General features: G+C 59.2%; 2 protein-coding genes across 2 annotated transcripts in view; one reads left to right on the top strand and one right to left on the bottom strand.

Moving 5' to 3' along the window:
• LOC126490367 (3-galactosyl-N-acetylglucosaminide 4-alpha-L-fucosyltransferase FUT3-like) overlaps window positions 1-6268 on the top strand; it is a 23404-nt gene extending 17136 nt beyond the window's left edge. Inside the window, 1 exon segment of the mRNA XM_050125268.1 lies at window positions 6125-6268. Within this exon segment, the coding sequence (XP_049981225.1) occupies window positions 6125-6268 (144 nt within the window).
• A 16-nt stretch (window positions 6269-6284) lies between these two features.
• Window positions 6285-11923, bottom strand: Nrtn (neurturin). The gene is made up of 3 exons (XM_050125258.1): window positions 11781-11923; window positions 7212-7393; window positions 6285-6799 (listed from the first exon to the last, which is right to left on the bottom strand). The coding sequence occupies exons 2-3, from the start codon at window positions 7378-7380 to the stop codon at window positions 6375-6377; spliced, it is 594 nt and encodes a 197-aa protein (XP_049981215.1). The 5' UTR covers window positions 7381-7393; window positions 11781-11923; the 3' UTR covers window positions 6285-6374.
• Between the last annotated feature and the right edge of the window lie 2837 nt (window positions 11924-14760).

A 14760-nucleotide genomic window follows, 5' to 3' on the forward strand; every position in this document is an offset into this window, starting at 1 on the left:
CCTCATGGCCTCCACACACACGGGGGAGAACCTCATGGCCTCCACACACACGGGGGAGAGCCTCATGGCCTCCACACACACGGGGGAGAGCCTCATGGCCTCCACACACACGGGGGAGAGCCTCATGGCCCCCACACACGGGGGAGAGATTCATGACTTACATGTCTGTGCCCATGCATACGACTGGCCAGTCAACTGCCAGCTTTGCCACCTCTCAAGGCTGATGTCCCCTTGGTGAATTCCAGGAAGATGTGTAGGTCAGGCTGAGATGGCATGGGTGAAGGGACAGGCTGCCTCACACACTAGGTGGACGATGTGGCCAAGGTGTTAGGGCAGGAAAGCCGATGAGACACGAAGGTCAGGCCTGTGTGTCCACCTTCAGGGAGGAAGTGCACAGGACTTCAAAGAACGGGGTACCCAGTCAGCTGGGAGCAATTGAGTAAAGCTCTCTTCAGCACCTGGGAGGCAGAGGCAGGATGACAAGGACTTTACAGAGAGCTGTTGGCTATCCTGGGTTCCTGGAGACTGCTGCCAATGACACAAGGTGGGAACTAGTGTGATCGGAAGGCTCAGCCCTGTGGGTGGCCCTGTGTGGCTCCTCAGCCTGGGTGCAGAGCTGAGGCTGTGGAGACGCTCTGTTTACGTTTCCATCTCTGGTAGGTTCCACCCTGCTCTGCGGCTGGCATGCTGGAAGTGGGTGGGAGACGGGACGCCAAGGTCCCTGCGGGCCTGGGTGGGAGCTGCTTCCCTGAGCACAGGGACACACACCCACCTGGGCAAGGGAGCCTTGGGGAGTACAGCTTTGGACTCCCAAACCAACTCTGAGGCTCCATAGTCTGATCACACTGGGGAAACTGAGGCCAGGAACAATCACTACTAGTTACTGGGTTCCATGGCACATGGTGGTTCTGGCCTTTCAGCCACCACTGGCCGATTCAGATGAAACGGAATGGGAAATCCATCTCCTCACTCTGGGTGTCTCTGGAAGCTGGGGTGCTGGACAGAGCTCCGGGGTAGGTGTCTGAGTCTAACCTTGGTTCTGGGGTCTTTCTCTAGAACTTTTTCTCCAACGGAGAACACCCATGGGCTGGGGCCAGCACCACGTCCTGCAGGGCAGCGGGAGGTCTTGCTGAAAATATCTGGGTGAAGAGGGGTGCCCCTGAGATTCCCCACTCTGGTGCATGGGTCAAGGGTGCATCTGTCTTCCACTGGAAGCTGGACAGGGACAGACATTCCCTAAACCCCCAACCTGAGAGTCTGAAGATGCCATGGTCATGGCAACCTGAGAGTAAAGTAACTTTGCTCTTTTCTGGGCAGTAATTCCCTCCCAGATGAAACAATCCATCCTGCAGGGAGGCTCCCCGAACTGGAAGATAAACCCACCAGTTTCACCAGGCCCCTCCTCACCACAGTGAGCAATAAAAGCTGCGAGTCCTCTCCTCGGGAAGCCGAGCTGCCCGGAGGAGGCTCAGAGCAGCCTAGGCAACTGGAAAGGATGCTCTTCAGCCTGTTGTGGCCTGCAGGCTGTGCAGTGTGCTCCAGATGTCCAGCTCTGTGAGCTGTCACCACGCTGGGGTGGCCTTGGGGGTGCAGCTGTCTCTCCTCACCCACAGGCCTGTCAGTGACCCCAGTAAAGCTCACGGTCCACCATGTAGGACTTGGGTGGTGTCTGTACTTGGTCTGCTGTGGGCTCCCTACCTGGTGCGTGGCCCTGAGTGCTGCACCTCCTCAGAAAAAGTCTTTCTGGTCACACAACATTGGCACCTGACGAGGTTCTGCCACACCAGAACCAAAGATGAGTTGAGGAGGAGTGAGTGGTGTCCAGGGTGTAGGTGGCAAGGCATTCTGCTGAGGTCTGTCAGCCTGAGAGGTGGACATGGCGGAGGAGACTCCGGGAGAGCCGTCCTTCCCTGGGTTCTGTATGTTGGTGTGCTGTGGTGGCGGCTGCATGGTTTTTCCTGTGGGTAGTGAGTGAGATGTGGACCTGAGGCTGAGCCACCATGATCAGGAGTGTCCGCAGGAGGAATCCCAGCATGACAGACAAGTCTTCCTCTGGGTGGCACGAGGTGGCGGCCTACTTGATGAGTGGGGTCCTCCACAGGAATACGGAGATGCCCTGAAGACACTTCAAGGTTTAGAGGCCATTTTGTAGTCCTAAGATTAGCACAGGAGGGTCAGGCTCGGCAGCGGCAGCAGGGGAACCGGGTTGCTATTGTGAGTGCCAGAAATGCACCTGGGGCCGAAATGGCACCAAGTAGGAAGTCGTTTGTGTAAAGGACCAGTTGCAACAAGGGAGATGCAGCAGCATTCTCTGTTAGCCCCGGACCTGGCAAGTGCATTAGATGAAGGAGAGGATGAGATGAAGGTGACGATGGCTCATGGCTTCTTACGGCTTAGCAGACAGAAGGGAAAGAGCACAAGTCAGACCCATGCTCAAAAGCCCTTCCTGGGATCCTTGGAAGCTGTGTGGAGATGCAGAATGAGGAGAACATGGAAAAAGCACCAGAAGATACCCTTTAACAGAAAAACAGGGGAAGCCTGTGATCCAGTGTGCAGATGGGGCGTCAACCACAGTCCAGAAGCTACAGTGGCCAGGGAAAGCACAGCATCTGCACTGGAAGACTCTGTGGCAGCCTGACCACAGGCTGCAGGAGAGGATGGACTGCTCTGACTGTGGTGTGGACAGGGAAACTGAGTCATATGACTTCCCTTAAGACAAAGGCTGCCTTAACTTGAGCCATTGTGAGGGAATTAGTCCCGGCTGGACTGGCTTTTTAGATCCTTAGAAACACCTGAACTGGAGTCCCCACAAATATCAGGGGAGCAAAGAGCAGGGGCAGACGCTATTGAGGGAACCAGGGACAAGAGGAGCTGTGTTTGAACTGTGTTCACAGTAGGGACCTTGGAGCCCGTTTGCAGCTTTAGTGGCTTTGCTGAGCCAGACGGGGGAGCAATGTCTTTATAGAGCAGGGAAGGCTTTGACAGCTCTCAGTGACTCACTAGCAGGTAAAGAGCATCTGCATATTGAGAGCAGTCTAGCAGAGATGCGAAAATGGCAATGCCGAGAAAGGTCTGTCCTGTGTCTGCTGGAGCTCCTACGGAAGAACTGAGAGACAGAGCCACACTGTGTGCTGAGCCGCCTCTGGAAGGCTTGCGGATGACATTCTGATAGGACCACACAGGTTAAGACGATTAAGCTATGTCCACTGTGCCAGCCTTGGGGGACAGCAGAGCCGTAGTCCCCTTGGCCCTGGGCAGATGTGAGTGGATTCAGTCAGATCCTTCTCAGCTCAACAGACGGAGAAATGCAGGGAGGCTCCAGGACACAAAGGCTCAGAGAACAGCCGAGGTCTGTGCCATATTAGTTTCTGTTCCACTTTAGAATCTCCTCAGATGTGAGCTTCCGGGGTCACCTGACACTGCTGATAACAGATGACGGGAATTCGATGGCACCTCACTGAGTTTCTGCTTGTGACCCCACTGTTTATTATGGGACTTTGTGGTGTCCTGCCCATCCTGGACACGGCTATCATAGGAGCTGTAACAGCAACCCAATGTCTTGTGGATTTGGAAAACCATCGCAGACATCCAGGGGAAATGGTGCCTCCGCCTGTCTCACAGTCCTGCCAGGGCTCGGTTAACTGGAAGGAAAAACGCTCTTCAAGAGAATAGCTAAGAATTTAAATCCAGAAGGCACCCTATGTGGGTCGAATGAGATGCTCCCTGAAGTAAGGTTCCTGAATGGAGACCCCTGTTGTGGAATAATCTTTTTGTACACTATGAAGATTTGCCACTCATATTGGTTTAATAAAAAGCTGAACAGCCTATAGCTAGACAGGCTCTTCTGGGCAGGGGACACTGGGAAGAGGAAGGGCAGAGATTCAGGCAGTCAACAGCCAGAAGGAGAGGAAGCAGCAAGGGCAGTACAGACAGTAAAGGTAATAAAGCCAGGAGACAGCAGATTGGTAAAAATGGGTTCAGTTATAAGAGCTAGTTAGTAAGAAGCCTGAGTTATTGGACAAGCTTTTATAATTAATAAGAAGTCCCTGTGTGGTTATTTGGGAGTTGATGAGTGGAACAAAAGGATCTGCCTGCCGACTCCAGTGCTGGGGACTCCCTCCCTGTGAGCTGTTGGCCTGGGAAGACCCCGAGGTCCCACAAACATCAAGGCTGTGGCTGCTGCCCTTGCTTTTATGCCAAGACTAGATGGTGAGACACACTGTGCCTACCAGACGGGACTGACCAGGAAATCCCCACCTTGCCAGCTGGCTTCCACAGCTGGTGGGGGCCACTTGGGTTCCTGGTGGAGAACTGTCACAATATCTGCTTGGCTATGGACCATCCATGCTGAGACACCACACTCCAGGCAGGGTGTGCCTGATGTGCAACAGTGGCTCAGCTGTCGTGGGCAAGACTAACAGCCTTTAGATTGGGCTTAAGGACTATTCCACAAAACGAGCTCCCATCTGGTCCTGTACGCCAGGACAGCACCTGCAGCTGGGGAGGTCCTAGGACCCAACAGGAGAGCATCTATGGTTTTTCTACATAGATGTGATGTGCCTGTCAAAACATCCTCAGTATTAGTTTCCTTTGATACTGAAGCATCCTATCCTGCAGGAAGCTCCTTAAGCAGGAAAGTAAACAAAAAAAACCTTAGGAAGTCCCTGAAAAGGACCAGATTCACTAGGCCTCTCTCCCTGTCAGAGTAAACAGTGTCTCGACACCCTGACCATAGATGGTCATGGTCAGCCTCAAATCATAACCACTGGTGACGTTCCTCAACATGTGACCGCTACTGTGCCATGGCCTGATTCATGGCCACAGGTGGACATCTACAGTCACCCCTTCCATGGCTCAGCGACCACTGCGGAAGATGGGGTGCAAAGGATGTATGAGTGGAGAAAGGGGCAGCATGTTGTATAACTGTTTCCCCCAATGCTGAATCATTCCATCCTGCAGGGAGGCTCTTTAAATAGGAAGGTAAACAAAGCCGCTTCAGAAAATCCCTGAAACTGACCAGTTTTGCGTGTATGTGTGTCCCACTCCCAGAGAGCTTCAATAAAAGCTGAAGGTCAGTCCCCTCGGGAAGCCGAGCTGCCTGGGGAGACTCAGAGCAGCCAAGGCATCTGCAAAGGATGCTCTCCAGCCTGTTGTGGCCTGCAGACTGCTCCAGGTGCCCAGCTCTGTGAGCTGTCATCCACGCTGGGGTGGCCTTGGTGACAATTGTCACCTCACCCATATGCCTGTCAATAACCCCAGTAAAACTCATGGTTCACCAAGAAGAACATTGATGGTGTCCATACCTGAGGTGTCTGTACCTTGTAAGCTCCTTCCCTGAGGCGGGTGGACTGCGTGTTGAGCCACCCCAAGGAAAGTCTTTGTTATCACCCACCTATCTCCCACCTTGAGACCCACACCCCCATCTCTGAGAACCCAAAACTACCAGCACCTCCAAGCCTGCCAGGGGTCAAAGTGATACCACGGCACAGACACCAGCATCCCAATCCCTGGTGCTCCCGGCTTTCCACATACAGTCAAGGTTCCAAGGGTCCGTGGGGACCCAGCTGTGCCAGGCAGGCGCCAGCTTGGGCTGGATGGGGCTGGCATCAGCCCCACACCTGTCCCCGCCGGGAGGTGGGCAACAAGTTATTTTTAAGCTTGTGGAAGGAGATATGACTCCGGCTCTCTCTAGACAACAGAGCGGTCCCCAGGGATCCAGTCAGTCACTCTGTGACCCAGGTTGGCCTCCAACTCACCATCCTCCTGCCTCAGCATCTCCAGAGCTGGGAGAACTAGCTTCATCTACCACATGGGCTATCTTCCTATTCTCTCCTTATTCCCTACCCACCCTTTTCCTCTCTCTCGACACTGTGTGTGGTGTTTTGTCTGTGCACAAGCAAGCCGCTCCCACGGTGTGGGGAGGGAGCATCTGAGCTGGAGTCACAGGTCGAGCCACCACCTGGATGCTGGGAAACGTACCTGTTGCTCTGACCACTGGGCCACCCTCAAGCCCCTACCAGTGCCTTTGTGTGTGTGTGTGTGTGTGTGTGTGTGTGTGTGTGGTATAGCCAGGCGTGGGTACTGAACTCCGCCCTGGGCCTCTCCTATCTGTTCATCGGCGCAGATGGCTCCTCCCGTGGGCTCCTCCAGCAATGCCATCTCTCACGACTGGGCTTTCTTTCATCGCATCTATTTTCCCCGTCTCTCCCAGGCCTTCAGGAACCGCGACCTCCCACAGCCGACAACCCACTTCGCGCAGAGTGAATGAGCTGAGCAGCGACCAGGGCAGTTCCCACACTTTATGTGAATTCAGTTCTCGCGAGGGTCGGCGTGGCCCCCCGGGCAGGCGCCCAGGGCTGGGGCGTGAGGTAGCGTCACACACACGCGCACTCCCGCGCCGACAGCTCTTGCAGCGTGTGGTAGCGGCTGTGCACGTCCAGGAAGGAGACCTCATCCTCGTAGGCCGTCGGGCGGCAGCACGGGTGCGTGCGCACCCGATCCTTGCGCACGCGCCTCCGCTGGCGCAGGCGCCGCAGGCCCAGGTCGTAGATGCGCAGGGCCGCCTCGCATGCGCCTGCGCAGTAGCGGAACAGCACCGTCTCGTCCGACGTGTAGCCCAGGCCCAACTCGCTCACGCGCACCTCGAGCTCGCGCAGCCCGCAGGGGCGCGCGCCCGACCGCGCACGCGCACGCCGTCGCCGGGGACCCGCTCGACGGCGCGGGCCCGGAGCGCGCGCGGCCCAGGGGGAAAGTTCTCGAAGCTCCACCGCGTCCGGGGCGCCCTGCAGCAGAGCTCGGTCTGTGGCGGGAAAAGGAAAACAGAGGATTGGACCGTGAAAGCTGGCCCCGCCCCGCGCACGCCTGAGGCTGAGGAGGAGACATGGCTAGGGACGCCCCTGATAGCTGGAGCTCGGGCTGCGGCCAGAAGAAGACAGACGATTGGCCGGTGAGGGCTTCGCCCCTCGCTGCACGAGGCACCCGAGTGGTCCCAGCCTGGCCTTGGCTGCCATTGCTCCCCACTCCATCTGTAGTTGAGGGGTGTGCGGACAGGACAGGGTTCAGGAGGCAGAGGCAAGGGGAATCATGTCAGGGGCATCCTCATCTACTGCGAGGGTCTGAGGCCAGCCTGGGCTACATGAGACCGCACCCCCAAGCTAAGTGGCCCGTCCCTCCCGGTTCCCGCCCCCTGGCCTCTCTGGGGCGGGGCTTACACTGTGCCAGGCGGGCGAGGCGCGCGTCCAGGGTGCGTGGCGGGCGTCGCAGCGGCGCGAGCGCAGGTCCCAGGCGGTGGCCCAGCAGCAGACCCTCCTGGCACATCCAGACCGACAGCAGGGAGCTGCAGACGAGCGACACCAGGGCCGCCGCCTTCCAGCGCCTCATTCTGGGCCTCGGCCTGCGGGGACACGGGGTGGTGGGCACCGGCAGGTGGGGGCGAGGGTGTGCGGCCATCTCCGGGCCAGCAGTGGGTGCAAAGGCCCTGAGGCTGATGGCGCCTGGCGTATCCTAGCAACTAATACCAGGCCAAGCAGGGAGAGGTAGACAGCAGGAGGTGCCCCCAGCAGGTGGCTAGCGAGAGGGGCTGTCCTGCATCTATCTCATCTGCCCTTGGTCACTTACTGCGTGCCTCAGTTTACCCTACCAAGCCGCATCTTCCGGGAAGGCTGCCCATCCCAGCCCCTCGGGGATATCCCCTCCATCAGGGCACCCATACTTCCTGCTTACCGCACACAGTTTACCCAGAATCCCCTGCTTCGGCCTGAAGTCCCTTGCATTCGGTTTGCATGTCCCCACCACAGCACAGGCCACTACACGGAGCCCCAAGTGTGTAGCAGGCGTGACCCTGCACACACCGGAGGCGTCTGTGTCTAGCTGGGGATACTGAGGCACAGAACAGGCGGAGGCCCGCTGACCCCAAACTCTGTCCCTTCTGTCCGCCTTGGACCCCGCCCCCCGTTATTGAGCACCGACTGTACACTCTCCATCCTCTCAGTAAACGACGCGTGAGTTTGTCCACGGCTGACATTTATTGAGCGGGAGGAGTGTGTGCGGGATGGACAGCCGCACGGGTGCCCATACATTCGCACATCCCTGCACCGCAGTGCAAAGGCCCGGGAGCAGGAGGAGGGAGGGTGGGCACGTTACTATAGTAAGTCCGGGCTACGCCACTGCTAGGACCCTGCTTTTACCCAGTAGCCGAGGCTAGCCCGGGGTCTCCGGGGCCGAATGCCAGGGCCTGAGCGCTGAGTGCAGGTGCTGGGAACCAAAACCGGGTCCTCCGGCGCCCACAGGCGGGAATTAACCTCTGTCCACGGTCTACAGCGGTGGAGTCTCTGTCCTGGCATGCCTGCCTCACCCCCACCCCCGCCGTACCTCCATTACCCCCACCTCCTTCCTGCTAATTCCGGACTATGCATCCCAAACCCCAAGGACTGTTCCTCCGTTCACCCTCACCTCCCTCCCCGCCGTGGGCTGTGCCTCTGTCCCCCCTCTCCCACACGGTGGGCTGCGCCTGTTTCCCCCTGTGGACTCTATGAGGAAGCATGACGGCAGAGAAGACCGTGGACCCCCAGCCGAGCTCCGAACCCGTCAACAATGGCCTCTCTGTCCTGGGTCACGGGACTGGTTTGTCTGCCACGGAAGGGGGTACTGGGGTTAATAAGCAGAGGCTCCGGGACAGAGCCCAGTGGTCACCGCGTCCTCCTGTCCCCGTCCTGTTTCCCCACTCGTGTACGGGGGGTGCACACGACCCGGGGCCCCATAGCGCTCAGCCTCCTCACTCCCCTATGATCCATAGGGTCTCAGGTGGCCCAGGTTGGCCTCCTGCCTCCACCTCCTGAGTGCTGGGGTGGCGTGGTACCGCTTCCGGTCTGGGGGGTCATTCAATTTTAGAAAATCATTGGGGCCCCGGGGGAGTTCAGTACATATGCTTTAGGCAAAGTCCGTGCCTCAGTTTCCCCGTCAGCACTGACAGATTTCCTCTGGTCTGTGAGGAAACTGAAGCCTCCCGGAGCTCGGGTTCTCACCTCCCTCTGAGGGGCCCACCCGCCGGCGGGACGCACATCTGGGGGCAAAGCAACAACATCTGCAGAGCGCAGCTGGTTCCGATGAGCTGTGGGGGCCGCGGCCTGGGGTGCCCTTTGGGGTTTGGTGGGTTGGGGGGCGCAGGCAAGAACTCAGGGCCGCTGGCAGCCCCAGGGACTGAGTGAGGCCTGATTTGTTCAAACTCCTGCACGTACCTTAAAGCCCCAATTTCAACACGTCCCCCTCCCCCACACACATTTTCGAGATTTCATCTTATTGTGGTCTGTGAGAGCACGCGCCGCAGAAGCGTGAGTGCATAGGTCAGAGGGCAACTGTGGAGTCAGTCTATAGGTTCAGGTGACCAAGCTAGTGGCAAGTGTCAGCGCAGGACACTGACCGCTCAGCGTCACACAGCAGATGGGTTTAAACGTGTGGGAGGGGGCCCTCGTTGACTGCGACTTCTGCTGGGTAGTGCGCCACCCCACCCCCGACACCACGCAGGCAGGGCCAGAGAGGTGGACTGTCACAACAGGACACACAGCGCCCTCCGCCCCCGTCCCCCAGGCCTGGCTGTGCGCATGCCCCGCGGATAACCGGATCAGGCTAATACGGGCTGAGACGCTGGTGCGGGGCGCAAAGATGACAGGAACCCCCCTCCCCCGTCCCACTCTGACCATCTGGCTTGGAAAGGAAACTGAGGCAAGCTCCGCGGCTACCTGCCCTCTCTCTTCTTCCCAAATCCAAAGTTCGGCCTCACGTCTTAGATGAAGGCATCGCCGAACCTCAGTTTCCCAAGACCGGAGCCGGCGCTCGGAGCTTTTTCCTCTTGAATTAGCCTCACTACTTTAAATGCACGTGTTTGCGCAAGGCGGGTGCAGGGGCGTCGATCCCTGGCACGGGGTCCCCAGGGAGCAGTCTGCCTTCATTGACTTATTTCTAACATTTTCTCTGTGTTTCTTCTCGTTTGAGTCAATGTAGCCCAGGCTGGACCTTGTGTGGCTAAGGCTTACCTTGAGCCCCTGATCCCCTGCCTCCAGTTCCTGAGTAGCGGTGAGGACAGGCTCACGGCGCCACACCTGCTCCCCATGCTTCCCCGGCCAACCTTCCAGAACATTTTCTCCTCATCCGTCACCGGCTCATCCTGATTGTCCCCACGCGAACCAAGCTTTCCCCAGCTGTAGTGCCCTCCTTCAGGAAGTCTTCCCTGAGCCTCCCACCTGGCCAGAGTGCCCGTGTCCGTGGAAGGCAGTGTTGCTGCTTCTAAGGACAGCCCACGGGGCTCATATCTGTCGGAGCATCTCTGAGTTTTGTTTTGGTGCCTAGCTTTGTTGGGTTTTATTTAATTCTGAGAACATGGTGGTGGCGTTTCAGACAGGATGCCCGGATGAAGGGATATCGGGCTTGGGGCGGTGCCCAACTGGGGGTGTTCCCAGCTGATGGTGTCTGGCTGTGGGGTGTGCCCGGCTGAGGTGAGTGTTCTGGCTGTAAGGTGTACCCGGCTGGGGGGGGGGTGCCTGGCTGTGAGATGTACCCGGCTTGGGGGGTGCCTGGCTGATGGTGTCTGGCTGTGGGGTGTGCTTGGTTGAGGGGGGTGCCTGGCTTAAGGATGCCCGACTGGGGAGTGCTGGGTTGAGGGGGGTGCCTGGCTGTGGGATGTCCGCATTTGAGAGGGGTACTTAGCTGTGGGGTGCTCAGCTAGAGTGTGTGTATTTGGCTGGTGGGAATATCTAGTTGGGGGGGTGCCCAACTGAGGGGTGCCTGGCTGCGGGGTGTGCCCTGCTGAGAGGTGCTCTGCTAGGGTGTGTGTATTTGGCTGAGGGGGAGCATTTGTTTTTCACTGCACTGCCACAGTCAGCCCTTTGTGGTTGCCTAGGGGTTTGGAGCCGGCTAGGGACTGGGACCCTCAGAAGTCCCCCGGATGAAAGAGCGGGAAGGGGTGTCCTGCCCGGGGCAAGGGGCTGGAGTGGGACGAGCTAGTCAGGCTGGAATCCACCCGCCACTGACATCCTGCCCGTCACGCCCCATGGGGCTTCCTCAGCCCGGGGCGCTGACACACAATGGGTGTCCCAGAACACCAGGGACGTGAGGCTCAGCGAAGGAGGCGGGACGGAAACCCAGGCGTCCAGTGCCCAGCACAGCCCCCACCCAACCACTGTGTCAGGCAAGTGGCAACCTCCCCACCAAGCCCCCCAAATCCGCATCTCTGCATCCAGCCTGGGCTTCACGATTTCTGCCTCTGGTCCCACCTGAAGTCTGCCCACTCTGCAGCAACCCTGGACCTGATGACTTCTCACCCATAAACCGAATTATCCGGGAGTAATCTGGAGCAAGAACTCGGAAAGTGGGGAACACATACATGGTTTCCAATCTGAGCTTTGCCCTTAAGGGACCCCCCTCCTCCAAAGAGCCCCACGCCCTCTTGTGGCTGAACAGCGACTCAGGAGCCCAGCAGCCCGGCCCTTACCGGGGAGGACACGGTGTCCCCGGGCACGCAGCGAACGCGCCCCTGACGTGTTTACTTCTGTGCGCCGCGGGGCTGCGCAGCGGCTGGGCCCCCTCCTGGGACTCACTGCGACCTCGATGTCACCTCTCCATCCTCCCTGACTGACGGAGCGCTCACGGGGGTCCGGGGGTCCAGCAGCTTAGCACAGGAACGGCGGACGCAGGAGCCGGGAACGCGCCCCGTCGGGTATGGAACCCCGCGGTAACCCGGGAGGGGGACTCCCCCCCACCGCACTGCGTCCCGGGACTCAGCTTACCTGTCGGGGTCTCCAGATGACCTGGTCAGTGGTGACTTCTCCGACCACCCGAGCCCGGCCCGGCCCCAGCCATCGCGTGCGCCATCCGGATCGCGGGGACCCAAGGCAACCCGGGGACCCCGTGCCGGAGGAGGCCACCGCGCAGGGTGCGGGACGCGGGCCGGGCCATGGGGTTTCCCCCCCTGTCCTCTCTCTCTCTGGCTTCCCCGGGCTCAGTGAACCCCGGGGAGGCACGCGTGGGAGGCTGGAGCGCGTTCGGGACGCGGGGCCACGCGGGGAGCGCGGGGCGCACGGACGGAGCCACCGCGCGCTCTCCCTCCGCTCCCGCCGCGCACCGCTCAGGCCGGCTGGGCTAGAGGGGGCGTGGCCTTCCCGGAGGCGTGGATGTGGGCGTGGCGTAAGGTTTCCCGGGCTTGGGAGCCGCCCTCGTCCTGCCCACAGCCGGAGGGGCGCGCCCGGAGAGCAGGTGGCAGGAACGCGGGAGGCCCTAGACGGCCACACCGATCGATCTATCGACTTCCCCGGGACTCTCCTTCATCCGAGACTTTGCGCCCCAAATCTAGTACACACTAACTTTGCGCACCCCTTCCCCATCTTCCCAAATCCCCCACCTAGACTCCCCACGAGGATGAACCCCTAGAGTATCGAATGCCCCCCAAATTGCTGTTCCCAGTGCTCTGTGGCCATCTACGTTGTAACCTAGAGTCCCTGGACGCCCGTCTGGTCAGCCAAAAGCCACTCTGCACCCACTCATGATCCTCCACGAGTCCTTCCCATCCCTCTGTCTGCCCCAAGGAGCCTTCCCAGGGAAACTGGGTTCAAGGTTTCTGCTCAGGCACCCTGGATTATGTAGTACTGCCCAAGAGTCCGTGGTCCTCAGTGAACCACACCCATCGTCGCTTCCCGTCATCCTGCGCCTCAGAATCCCGTGAGGACCCCATTTCTCACTGACGGTTTACCCAAAAACACCCCACCACCCCATCCCGGACCCCATCACTGAAGTCCACCACACCCTACTCCACCACCTACGACTCGCGAGCGCTTCCTAGTGGAGCCTGATCACTCAGGGGCAGGGCAGGCGGGGGCGGGGTGAAGGATGCTGTGACCACGCCCCTCCACACCCAGTTGCCGAGAAACCACTGCCCTGAGGTCCCGCTCTCGACGTCCAGAGCCGGCTCGCGAGGTCCCGCCCTCGACATCCAGAGCAGGCTCCTTCACAGCACCCTTGGCTGCCACCGCTTGATGTGGGTAGGTGGGCTGACTTAAAGTCAACTTATCCCAGAAGCCTTTTCATAACCAAGCCCCAAAACAATTCTACCTCTTGCCCAGGGCCTGTGCTGGGGATCCCCCATGCCGGTGGAGTGTGTGCGCATGTGCGTGTGGGGTACAGAGGGTAATGTGGGTTTGACTCCATGGGTCAGAACAGCAGACTTCTAAAGTCACCTGTGCTCTGAGACCTGAGGCAGCGACTCCTCCCTGTGTCTTTGGCTTCCAAGTGGTGAAGGGTATGCCGCAGGCTTCCCAGGGGTGAGAGTATGCCGCAGGAGCGGGGAGATGGGCAAGGGCCTGGTAAGGGGGAGATGGGGCGAAGGCCTGTCATGGGGGAGATAGGGTCAGGGCGTGGCACTGGGGAGATGGGGTGAGGGTGTGGCACAGGGAGATGGGGCGAGGGCATGGCAAAAGGGACATGGGCGAGGAACTGGCACCAGGGGAGATGGGGTGAGGGTGTGGCACAGGGGAAATGGGGCGAGGGTGTGGGTGGGGAGATAGGTGAAGACCTGGCACTGAGGAGATAGGGTGAGGGTATGGGTTGGGAAGATGGGAAAGGATGTTAGACACCGGTGAACAGCACACTAGCTGTACATGCACATGCATGTTTGGTGGCAGGGCACTCAGCTGTAGGTCCCGTAGACACTGCACGCACACACCCACACTAATTTTACACACGCTCCTGCTCCATGTGCGCGTGCGCGCGCACACACACACACACACACACACACACACACACACACACACACACGCTCTTCTTGGCCTGCACAGAGGATCTCCCCTGAGGCTCAGCTCATTTACAGACACCCCATTCCGGTACAGCCAGGTGCTGGTTGACACACACAGACTCACACGAACAATACAGCTGCTCCCTGTCTGTGTCCTCTGTCACATTCATCACTGGTGCAAAGGCCTACACTGACACACTAGCACAACATGCAACACATGCAAGAAAAGCTCCAGCAGACAAACACATGACACACATGGGGGGCTGGTATGGCAGACCAGGTCTCCCTTGCACACACAGCTGGCCGGAGCCCACCCCCACTGGGCCAGCCACCATGAAGCTGTCACCAGTCACCTTGTGGCCACCTCTGCTCCCCTGACCCAGCCATGACTGGGGGTGGAGCAGGCAGACACATGGGGAGCAGGACACACACATATGCCCACCATGTGGACGCTCATAAAATGGTTGCCCTGGCAACAGCAACTTGAAAGACCAGGCTCTTCCTCTGGGATAGATAGGGGTGCAGGGGTGGAGCTGACACCAGCAGGCGGGACAAGAGCAGAAGGTGGGGACACAGGACCCGCACCCACCTATGACCCCATTTCTGGGACACGTGGTTTGTTCCAAACACCCACGGGGATCTCATCAGAGACACAAAGTGGCTGCCACGCTCAGGGCTGGAAGCGGTCACACCAGAAACGCAGGTGCCATCTATCCCGACAGCCCCCCAAGACAGATGCCTTGTAGTGCACTGAGTCACGCTTCAGCTGGGAACCGGGGCGCACACGCATGCACACACGCACACACCTCTCTTTCCAGCATTCTCCACCCCCAGTGGAGGCCGATCCCCCACCGGGATCTTGTTGGGTGAGGGAGACGCTCCATGGAGACCGGCACTGTTGGTGCCACCCCCTTCAGAGAAGGGTCACAGCCACAGCCGTGTTCCTGTCCGGGAGGCTGAGCTCAGGGCTAGGCTGGGGGTGT

Source organism: Alexandromys fortis, unplaced genomic scaffold (assembly GCF_014885135.2).
Source record: "Alexandromys fortis isolate MF-2015 unplaced genomic scaffold, M_Fortis_MF-2015_v1.1 scaffold_243, whole genome shotgun sequence".
Classification (NCBI taxonomy): domain Eukaryota; kingdom Metazoa; phylum Chordata; class Mammalia; order Rodentia; family Cricetidae; genus Alexandromys; species Alexandromys fortis.

What these genes read in the sequence shown, in the direction of transcription:
- Nrtn (XM_050125258.1), bottom strand. Translation starts at nt 7,380, where the DNA reads ATGAGGCGCTGGAAGGCGGCGGCCCTGGTGTCGCTCGTCTGCAGCTCC. An exon ending in CCTCGCCCGCCTGGCACAGT is followed by an intron (nt 6,800 to 7,211) that starts GTAAGCCCCGCC and finishes TTCCCGCCACAG; the next exon opens with ACCGAGCTCTGCTGCAGGGC.